The sequence below is a fragment of the Notolepis coatsorum genome (genome assembly GCF_963971535.1).
Source record: "Notolepis coatsorum genome assembly, chromosome: 17".
NCBI classification, from domain to species: domain Eukaryota; kingdom Metazoa; phylum Chordata; class Actinopteri; order Aulopiformes; family Paralepididae; genus Notolepis; species Notolepis coatsorum.
The window spans coordinates 6,820,209-6,832,310 of record NC_140181.1 but is presented as its reverse complement, the minus strand read 5'-3'; the positions used below and the strand labels follow the sequence as shown (position 1 = coordinate 6,832,310).

The following is a 12,102-nucleotide window of genomic DNA, read 5'->3' as shown; positions in this document are numbered from 1 at the left end:
TGCTAGCACACATAGCCTACTGTGTACAGACGGTTTCAAAATGTATTTTAAATTAGAAAGCAAACAAAATAAATGGACAAGAGAAAAAGAAATCTGAATTTGGTCAGTATTGTCATTTGGACAAGCAAAGCCATTACTTTAAGTTGCAGGCAAGAAAGACAAGTCTGTCCACTGTCTCTGGTTTTAAAACTGCCCTGTTGCAGGTCACAAAAAAAAAAAAAAAAAAAAAAAAAACGATTTTTCGATTTTTTTATTTATTTCGATATTCGATATCGATTATTAAAATATATCGTGATATTTATCGTTATCGTTATATCGCCCAGCCCTAGGTATAGACAACTCGGGTTGTTATGGTTACGTCATTCACAAATGGGTCACGTGGTGTTGTAGCAGTAGTAAAGTCAGCTGTTCACCGGCGGGTTTCAGGTACGGTAATGATGAGGGGGTGAACGGGGAAGTCACACTTTGTTGACCGCACGCTACACTGTGATAAACCAAGCTGTGATTCACTTTAGTTTTGTAGTATATGGACTGATCTAACTTTAATAAACTAACCAAACGCAGTATCCTGGAGCAGCGGCACGTCTGGCAGGTATCATTACTGATGTAACTTTAATAAACTAACCAGACGCAGTATCCTGGAGCAGCAGCACGTCTGGCAGGTATCATTACTTCAGTATCCTGGAGCAGCGGCACGTCTGGCAGGTATCATTACAGTATCCTGGAGCAGCGGCACGTCTGGCAGGTATCATTACAGTATCCTGGAGCAGCGGCACGTCTGGCAGGTATCATTACAGTATCCTGGAGCAGCGGCACGTCTGGCAGGTATCATTACAGTATCCTGGAGCAGCGGCACGTCTGGCAGGTATCATTACTTCAGTATCCTGGAGCAGCGGCACGTCTGGCAGGTATCATTACAGTATCCTGGAGCAGCGGCACGTCTGGCAGGTATCATTACAGTATCCTGGAGCAGCGGCACGTCTGGCAGGTATCATTACAGTATCCTGGAGCAGCGGCACGTCTGGCAGGTATCATTACAGTATCCTGGAGCAGAGGCACGTCTGGCAGGTATCATTACAGTATCCTGGAGCAGCAGCACGTCTGGCAGGTATCATTACAGTATCCTGGAGCAGAGGCACGTCTGGCAGGTATCATTACAGTATCCTGGAGCAGAGGCACGTCTGGCAGGTATCATTACAGTATCCTGGAGCAGCGGCACGTCTGGCAGGTATCATTACAGTATCCTGGAGCAGCGGCACGTCTGGCAGGTATCATTACAGTATCCTGGAGCAGAGGCACGTCTGGCAGGTATCATTACTTCAGTATCCTGGAGCAGCGGCACGTCTGGCAGGTATCATTACAGTATCCTGGAGCAGCGGCACGTCTGGCAGGTATCATTACTTCAGTATCCTGGAGCAGCGGCACGTCTGGCAGGTATCATTACTTCAGTATCCTGGAGCAGCGGCACGTCTGGCAGGTATCATTAACTAACAGTATCCTGGAGCAGCGGCACGTCTGGCAGGTATCATTACTTCCCCTGTTTAGTCTCTCGGTGACGGACTACAGTTTGTTCGGACAGTCGCCACACAATACCTATGATATAGATTTGATTTCTGAATAATAGCGTGTACAGGCAAGAAACGGCAACGTCTATAGTAGAATTGACATATAAGACTATAACTAAGCATTTCATGAATTACCCTAGACCGCTCTAAAACATACTTATATTCACCACGGTATAACACGGGAACGTATGGATGGAAACATTTATTATTTTTCACATATTGAACCATAGATAGGTGATGTCAAATGGGCCATAGTATTGTATCCATAGCTATAATATAGGGGTGGACGGTATAAACGGTATAAGGTATAAACGGTATTAATTTGCTCTACGGTATGGATTTTGACTATACCGTGTAACCGGTAGAGCAGCTCTAAAATAGCAATGACGTCATGTAACTAGGGCTGGGCGATATGGCCTAAATATGATATCACGATATTTTCTGACCTTTCGGCGATACACGATACGCATCACGATGTTTTTCCTTTTTTCCCCCAAACAATTCATTATGAGGCTTACCAAGACAGTATTTGAGTTTGCAAGCTAACATTAAAGACAAAATAAAATACCCATGCATTTAGCATTTTTATATTATATATTAGATTTGGATTATTAGATTATATATTGCATATATTTAGCAATGAGATATTATATGATTTAGATACGAAATATGATGAATTGAAAATGGGGGACCCTGATGTAAACGAGACGAAAGTCTTTCTCTGGTCTGCATCCTCCAGTCCACTGTTGACTGTTGTTGTATTGAGCTGTACTGTATTGTACCTATGCTGCAATCTGTTAATAACGTTTATATTCATTCAGTCGGCAAACAGAATCATTTTGATTGACAGTCGCGTCTGCCAATTACGTCACATCGCTTGCACCCGCCCTGCTGTTCTTAGCACCAATCGGCAAGCGCGTATTAATTTTTTACTTCCGCTATTGGAGAGCTCAATGAAAACAACAATGGCAGCGGTAGCTCGCCGCGGCCGACTTTTACCTTTTAGCTCTGCAGAATGACTAAACGACTGGAGGCATAATGTTTTTACTGCAACGGATGTTATAATAAAAGCATTTCCATACATCTGTCTGATTGAAAACGTTATTAACAGACCGCAGAATGGGCACAACGGAGTCAGCACGGGCTGAGATATGAACGGCTAATGCTTGCTATATCTAGGTCGACCTCGGTCGTTGCTATGTAAATACGCTGATGTTATTGAAAGTGTAACTATATAACGTTAATGCCACAAAACTAATGCCTTTGTTATCATAAGTAGTAACTTTTGATGCAGTAGTGTGTGTGGGGCGGCGCTGTTCAAAAGTGTCAACGTGTGGACCAGATTGACGCAACACAAGCCTCTTGGGCAAAACATCACGATATCCACGATACGTTTAAAAAGTGTATCGTTAATGAACTGTACCCGATATTTATATAATATCGTCATATCGCATTTGCCCCTAAAAATAGATAGAATTAATCATAGATAATAGATATGTGCAAACTGGAAAAAGTTATTTAGGAGGCTTCGCGCAGTGGGCGTGTCAACACGCAATTGTCATTTCATAATAAACACATATCACCGCGGCGCACAGCAAGTTTCAATTTCAGTTCCTGGCATTTTTAACCAGTGGAGAAAGGTAAGAGATGTCCCTATCGTTTTTCTTATATGAATTATTGTACGTTAATAAAACATACCTGGTGATCAACTACAGTTTGCTGTAAACATTATGATATGTGTGTAGTGTTATGATAACGACGGCTGCAGCGGGAGGACGGCTGCAGCAGTGGATTTGCGAATAGCATGCAGCTGCAGAGCCGCAGAGCCAGGGGCGCTTTCAGGTCTGGTCACAGGCCCGTCAAACAGCGCCCCCCCACCCAACGGCTGAATTGCCAATGGCTGAATTGGAGTATTGCACTGTGCAAAAAAATAAAAACAGTGTTAGGAGAGAACGAAGCCCAAAGGGCTTGCACAAAGTTCCACTCCCATCTCATTGTCTATAAACAATATGAACTAAATACATGTGTAGCATGGTCTACAAAATAAACTACAAAACAGAGACATAAGGCAGACACTATAGCAAAAACTTGGAAGATTGACACGAGTCAGCAACAAGAACAATTTATTTTAATTTTTTTGTGTTTACACCCCCTACCTCTCTCATGAATGCTTCACATCTATATGACAGTTTGTGTCCTTGTTTGTTTTCGTGTCAGTCCGGTAACTGGTTGTGATATATCCTGCCCTCGATGGGACCACTACCCAACCAGCTTGTTGAAAAATGTCATATTGAGGTTTTGACGCCACACAAGTCTGCACACTAGGCTAGAGACATAACGTAGTGTCATTCATCAGTAATCTAACGTTATAGTGTAACTTACAGGACTGCCCTCCTTTTAGTCGTTATTTACTGTAAAAGGATGAGCACTCCTTTGGTACGTGCTGGAAAAATGGAATCAACTGCAAAACGTGGAATATTGCAGAATTTGGCCTAATCTGGACTGAAATTCCGTTTTTGGGTGGAACGTTTGGTGCAAAGCAAACATCCGGGGAGGCGGGGACGCTACAGCGTGTTACACGCATCACGCAGCAGTGCTCAAGCGTCTGGCTGCTTTGATGGTAACATCGTCAAGAAGCTAAGAAATTCCGCAATAAGCCCTCAATTCAGAGCAGAACAGTATCCTAATGACTTTTATGCCTCCGGCGATAAGGTGTTTTGCTAATTCTGTCAACGTTCCGTGGACTGGATCCGCAAAAACACAGCTATGACTCCAGGGCGAGTAAGATCGTGGCCGACCCCTCCCACCCCGGTCACAGCCTCTTCACCCTGCTCCCCTCTGGGAGAAGGCTGAGGATCCCAAAGGCTGTGAAACCTCGTCACAGACTGAGCTTCTTCCCCTCAGCTGCCAGGCTGATCAATGCCTCAGGCCCCCCCCCTCGGTCCCCCCCCCCCCCTCCCCCCAAGTGACACTGGCACAATGACACTGACTGCACTGAACTAGTCCTTACTGGAACTCTGCACTCTACACTTTATATATATGTATTTAATTGATTAATCCCCCACTGCACTGTTTTTTGTCCTGTGTCTGTGTTGGTGTTTGTCGTTTATTGTGAAAAAAGAAAGGAAAAAAACTAGGGATGCACCGAATGGGAAATTCTTGGCCGAAACCGATACCGAAAATAGGAAACAGTTGGCCGAAAACCAAAGGCCGAAAATGATTAATATAAATATATATATATAAATTTTTTTTTTAGCTACCTGATTATGGCAAAATACATGATTATGGCTAAACTTAACTTAAATAATATTAATAATCACTTATGGGCCCATAAAACATTTATTCAGCACTTTTGAATGCATACATTAATTCCAGACTATTGAGACTAAAAGACTACAACGATTGATGACTACTTCCTGTCCTCGCATTTCCATTTCCGGTTTAACGATAATACATTTTCAACAACAGATTGCTGCTAATTAAACACTTCATTTAAACGGAGTAACGTTAACGTTATGTCGAGTTCATACGTGTAGTGTAGTATGAACTCGTCATAACGTTAACATTACTCAGTGTCCACTGTTGCTGCCACCGTTGCGTCGCAGATGGATGGTACACTGTTAGCTCCGTAGCTAATCCGCTCCTAGACTACTGATAGCAGTACCGTTAACGTCGGAGCTGATCAATACTCCGGTTTTTTCTAATTTAGTTTAGAACCGGGTTTCGGGGGACATCCCTACTCCCAAGAGGAGTTAGTTATCACAGGCTGTAGAATGCAGGAAGAGCTGCCAAGCTGCTCACGTTACATGTTGCGCATGCTACCGGTATGTCTGTAGTCGCGTTTTGATGACGTCATCACAACAACACGTTATTTGACTTTCGGTCATATATTTTCGGTGCTAAAACCCTTTCGGCCGAAAGAGCCTTTTTAACCATTTTCGGCCGATAATTTTCGGTAGCCGAATTTTCGGTGCATCCCTAAAAAAAAACGCATTAAACTGTAACGCTGCAACAATTACCAATGTGTTTACACAAATGGCTTAATAAAGGAATCTGAATCTGTAACGTTAGGACATAGGACTAATAGATGGAAATGATAGCTTCTAGCTAAATCTAGTGCACCCATCCATTTGTTTAATGCAAACGATTGTCATTACACACTGCCCTTTATAAACGAAATAAATGTAAATAGCTATGTAACGTTACAGTTCATAGGACTATAGATGGAAATGATAGCTTCTAGCTAAATCTAGTGCACCCATCCATTTGTTTAATGCAAACGATTGTCATTATACACTGTCCTTTATAAACGAACGAAATAAACTAAACTAAAGGTGCCTAAATGATGCATTACTATATTTTATCACAATATAATAGATATAGCTAGGCTACTGACATTGTCATTGTGATAATGTCAGTAGTAGCTAGTTGTATCTATCTATTGTTTACACTTGAAACGTGTATTATTTTGTCACAATTATTTGAAAAATATTGTGTAAAATGTAACTGTTTCTGAGTTGCAGCACTTAAAAACATTAAATGGACTGTTATATCTTATTCAATTGTGGACATTTATTCATTCCCACTTATTAGACACTATTTCTGATGGTAAAATTAGCATAAAAAGCTAAATACAGAATTCTGAAATATTAAAACGGAAAAAACTGAATTTGGGAAAAAATTTATGGAATTTGGAAAATAATAAAACTGATTTCATATGGCTCTAGTCTTTCTGCATCAATGCAAGTGGGAAATACAATTTCACACATTTGTTGATTTATATCAAGTAATCGATGAGTCGACAAAGTCTTGACCATTCGTCAAGAATTGGTCCTTGAAGTGCTTGATAATCTTTTTCTTTTTTTAAGTCGAGGCCTGGAATTTCCTTAAACAGCCCATTTTTAACAACGTGCTTAAAAAGTCCTTGAAATTCAAAGCAACCATTCGCATCAAGAAATCTTTTTTTTTGTTCTGTTCTAATAAAATCTGACGAGTCGCTGTCTCGCGCGCTCCAACTGCTTTTCCTCATTTCTTCTTGGCGTGTGATGCTCTAGCTGGCGAGCAGGCCAAGAAGATGCTTAAAAAAACAGCATTTAAAAGTGATTTGAGTGAAGTATCCCTCGAGTGATATCCTTGAAAATGAAAAATAGTGCTTGGAAAAGTACTTAAAAGTCCTTAAATTTCATTTTGCAACATAATATCTCCCACCCAGGACTACTGATGCTGTGTGAAACTGAACTAACCCCTCTACCTCTACCTCTCTCGCTCTCGCTCTCTCTCTCTCGCTCTCGCTCTCTCTCGCTCTCGCTCTCGCTCTCGCTCTCTCTCGCTCTCGCTCTCGCTCTCTCTCGCTCTCTCTCTCTCTCTCTCTCTCTCTCTCTCTCTCTCTCTCTCTCTCTCTCTACCTCTCTCTACCTCTCTCTCTCTCGCTCTCTCAGATGACAATGGATGAGAAGTATGTCAACAACATCTGGGACCTTCTCAAGAATGCCATCCAGGAGATCCAGAGGAAGAACAACAGCGGGCTGAGCTTCGAGGAGCTGTACAGGAACGCCTACACCATGGTGCTCCACAAGCACGGCGAGAAGCTCTACACGGGCCTGCGGGAGGTGGTCACCGAGCACCTCATCAACAAAGTAAAGACTTTAGGGCTGACCCCTGTCTGACCTCTAGGGCTGTGACCCCGATTAGTCGAATAATCCATCGAAAGGAGCCGTAGTCTACTACAAACCTCTTAGTCTAATGCATTTTTTTTTATAATACTGTATAATATATATATATATATTTTCTATCATTCTTTCCAAAAGCAAAGAGGCCTAGAAGCGTGGCTAACACTAAGAAGCCTTCAGTCGACTCCTTCAGACATTAAGCACCCCCCACAGCCCAAATGGAATGATGCACAAAAAATATATATATAAATATATATATATACAGGTGCAGCTCAATAAATTAGAATATCGTGGAAAAGTCCATTTATCTCAGTAATTCAATAAAATAAGTGAAACTCTTATATATTATAGATTCATTACACACAAAGTGAAATATTTCAAGCCTTTATTTGTCATCATTTTGAAAAGTATGGCTTGCAGCTAATGAAAACCCAAAATTCAGTATCTCAGAAAATTGGAATATTACACGAGACTAATGAAGAAAAAAAGATTTTTAATATAGAAATGTCTGCATTCTGAAAAGTGTGTTCATCTATGATCACTCAGTACTTGGTTGGGGCTCCTTTTGCATGGATTACTGCATCAATGCGGCGTGGCATGGAGGCGATTAGCCTGTGGCACTGCTGAGGTGTTATGGAAGCCCAGGTTGCTTTGATAGTGGCCTTCAGCTCGTCCGCATTGTTGGGTCTGGCGTCTCATCTTCCTCTTGACAATACCCCATAGATTCTCTATGGGATTCAGGTCAGGTGAGTTTGCTGGCCAATCAAGCACAGTAATACCATGGTCATTAAACCAGTTATTGAGAGCAGGGGACACAAACGGGCTGGATTCAAGAAGGCCAGTAGCATGGTTGGGGTGGAGCTGGACTCCCTAGCAAGGGTGGCGGAGAGGAGGAGCCTTGCTAAGCTCCAGGCCATCAGGGAAAACCCCTCCCACCCACTATACACAGACTTGGCTGACAGGAGGAGCATGTTCAGTGCTAGGCTCACACTACCCAAATGCAGCACTGAACGGCACAGGAAGTCCTTCATTCCAACAGCCATCAGCCTATACAATGCATCACTGTGCCTCACTGCATCACTGAGCACAGAGTGGCAGTTACCATCTTCCTGGACTTAGTTTGAAACAGCACTGTGCAATATTACACCTACTGTAGACCTCAGTATATTTTTACTGTATTTATTTACTGTATATTTTATTCCATTTTTATTCTATTTTACTCTACTCTTATCCTAGGCAACTTGATTTGATTCGTTTTATTATTCTAATTCGTGACCTGTTCTGTCTAAATGTTTAAATGTTGAGCGATTTGCAGTGTCAAATTTCCCACGGGATAATAAAAGTATTTCTATTCTATTCTACTGGTACTTTTGGCAGTGTGGGCAGGTGCCAAGTCTTGCTGGAAAATGAAATCAACATCTCCATAAAGCTTGTCGGCAGAAGGAAGCATGGCGTGCTCTAAAAGCTCCTGGTAGGCGGCTGCGTTGACTCTGGACTTGAGAAAACACTGTGGGCCAACACCATCAGATGACACGGCCCCCCAAATCATCACTGACTGTGGACACTTCACACTGGACCTCAAGCAACGTGGACGACGTGCCTCTGTCTCCACTCTTCCTCCAGAGTCTGGGACCTTGATTTCCAAATGAAATGCAACATTTACTTTCATCTGAAAAGAGGACTTTGGACCACTGAGCAACAGTCCAGTTATTTTTCTCCTTAGCCCAGGTAAGACGCTTCTGACGTTGTCTCTGGTTCAGGAGTGGCTTGACAGGAGCAATGCGACAGTTGAAGCCCCATGTCCGGGACACGTGTGTGTGTGGTGGTGGCTCTTGATGCTCTGACTCCAGCCTCAGTCCACTCCTTGTGTAGCCCATGTCCGGGACACGTCTGTGTGTGGTGGTGGCTCTTGATGCTCTGACTCCAGCCTCAGTCCACTCCTTGTGAAGCCCATGTCCGGGACACGTCTGTGTGTGGTGGTGGCTCTTGATGCTCTGACTCCAGCCTCAGTCCACTCCTTGTGAAGCCCATGTCCGGGACACGTCTGTGTGTGGTGGTGGCTCTTGATGCTCTGACTCCAGCCTCAGTCCACTCCTTGTGAAGCCCATGTCCGGGACACACGTCTGTGTGTGGTGGTGGCTCTTGATGCTCTGACTCCAGCCTCAGTCCACTCCTTGTGTAGCCCATGTCCGGGACACGTCTGTGTGTGGTGGTGGCTCTTGATGCTCTGACTCCAGCCTCAGTCCACTCCTTGTGAAGCCCATGTCCGGGACACGTCTGTGTGTGGTGGTGGCTCTTGATGCTCTGACTCCAGCCTCAGTCCACTCCTTGTGAAGCCCATGTCCGGGACACGTCTGTGTGTGGTGGTGGCTCTTGATGCTCTGACTCCAGCCTCAGTCCACTCCTTGTGAAGCCCATGTCCGGGACACGTCTGTGTGTGGTGGTGGCTCTTGATGCTCTGACTCCAGCCTCAGTCCACTCCTTGTGAAGCCCATGTCCGGGACACGTCTGTGTGTGGTGGTGGCTCTTGATGCTCTGACTCCAGCCTCAGTCCACTCCTTGTGAAGCCCATGTCCGGGACACGTCTGTGTGTGGTGGTGGCTCTTGATGCTCTGACTCCAGCCTCAGTCCACTCCTTGTGAAGCCCATGTCCGGGACACGTCTGTGTGTGGTGGTGGCTCTTGATGCTCTGACTCCAGCCTCAGTCCACTCCTTGTGAAGCTTCCCCAAATTCTTGAATGGGCTTTGCTTGACAATCCTCTCAAGGCCGCGGTTGTCCCTGTTGCTTGTGCACCTTTTCCTACCACACTTTTTCCTTCCACTCATCCTTCTATGGAGCTGCTTGGATGGACAGCACTCTGTGAACAGCCAGCTTCTTTAGCGATGACTTTTTGTGGCTCACCGTCCTTGTGGAGGGAGGGTGTCAAACTGTCTTCTGGACAACTGTCAAGTCCGCAGCCTTCCCCGTGATTGTGTAGCCCACTAAACCAGACTGAAAGACAATTTAAAGGCTCAGGAAACCTTTGCAGGTGTTTTCAGTTAATTATCTGATTAGAGTGTGACACTGTGAGACTACAATATTGAATATTTTCACAATATTCTAATTCTGTGAGATACTGAATTTGGGGGTTTCATGAGCTGTAAGCCATGATCTTCAAAATTAAAACGAATAAAGGCTTGAAATATTTCACTTTGTGTAATGAATCTATAACCTATAAGAGTTTCGCTTTTTGAATTGAATTTACTGAAATAAATGAACTTTTCCACAATATTCTATTTATTGAGCTGCACCTGTATATATATTTTTGCATTCCAGTCGACTATCTGCAAATTTTGGCCAATTAAAGTCGACTATACAAATCCTTAGTCTGGACGGGCCTAAAGGACTTACACCTCTGCTGCGGCGGATCAACTTGGTGCAAAGGCCATCTCGTTGCACATTTTATCGCTTAAATCAAAACGGGAGAACATTTTGTAGACTTGTGTCAGATTCCTGTCCATTGCCACTCTGTGTACCTAATCAAGATGATTGGCCTCTTGCTATTTGCATGGAGGATAGAAAATGAATAAATTAATATTACATTTAGATAGGGCTGTACCGAATGCTTCGAAGCTTCGATCATAATGTTGACATTCAAATTCTAAATCAACATATGTGTCTATTGATTCTGTTTAAACCAATGGGGTTTTTCTTCACCGTTGCTCGGCACTCTGCGCTCCATCAAGACGTCACCATCACTTTCGTACCAACCGTGCCCTTATTGGGTTATTTATGTTGATGAAACTGACGAGTTATACTTATATTCATTAAAGAAAGTTGATTTAATAATTTGTTTTTAAAAGACTAATTTAATCACTTTATTCAAATTGAGGATTTAGTTTGAGGATATACATTTCTTTTATTTTTTATTACGTCATAAAATATGACGACAGGCATTCGAAACTTCGTTCGAATACTTCAATAGAAGCTTTGAATGTTAAAAAATGACATTCGGTACAGCCCTACATTTAGAACTTGCATCAATATGGCTACCAGATTTGAAGCGAGTGATCATAGCTCCCCCATCTTATTTCTGCCATCTTATCTTAGCTAATCCTCCTGATTGTGGAGTCTTTACCCAGGCTGACTTCATCCTGTCTCTTAACTTGAGTTTGACCGTATCTGGTGCTTCTTCTTGTCCCGTTTCTCATTTCAGGTACGAGAAGATGTCCTCAACTCTCTAAACAATAACTTTCTCCAAACACTGAATCAAGCCTGGAACGACCATCAGACTGCCATGGTGATGATCAGAGATATCCTCATGTACATGGTAAGAGGCTAGCAGTGATACTGTGATTAGGGCTGGGCGATATGGCCTAAATATGATATCACGATATTTTCTGACCTTTCGGCGATACACGATACACATCACGATGTTTTTCTTTTTTACCCCAAACAATTCATTATGAGGCTTACCAAGACAGTATTTGAGTTTGCAAGCTAACATTAAAGACAAAATAAAATACCCATGCATTTAGCATTTTTATATTATATATTAGATTTAGATTATTAGATTATATATTGCATATATTTAGCAATGAGATATTATATGATTTAGATATGAAATATGATGAATTGAAAATGGGGGACCCTGATGTAAACAAGACTAAAGTCTTTCTCTGGTCTGCATCCCCTTAACAATTGTATGTATTGAGCTGTACTGTACCCATTCTGCAATATGTTAATAAAGTTTTAAATCAATCAATCAATCAATAAATAAATAGCATTTTAGCATTTTTATGAAACTACTGTATATATGTATGTCTCTAAATGTTTTGATGAATTGAAAATGGAGGACCCTTATGTAAAAAAGCCGAAAGTCTTTTTC

The 12,102-nt window shown here is 42.6% G+C and overlaps 1 protein-coding gene across 2 annotated transcripts in view; it reads left to right on the top strand.

Moving 5' to 3' along the window:
• LOC311244524 (cullin-3) overlaps positions 1 to 12,102 on the top strand; it is a 100,523-nt gene that overhangs the window by 34,062 nt on the left and 54,359 nt on the right. For both annotated transcript variants that reach the window (XM_084334075.1, XM_084334074.1), the window contains exons 2-3: positions 7,004 to 7,201; positions 11,431 to 11,544. In XM_084334075.1, coding sequence (XP_084190201.1) covers positions 7,004 to 7,201; positions 11,431 to 11,544 — 312 coding nt within the window. The remainder of the gene's footprint in view (positions 1 to 7,003; positions 7,202 to 11,430; positions 11,545 to 12,102) is intronic.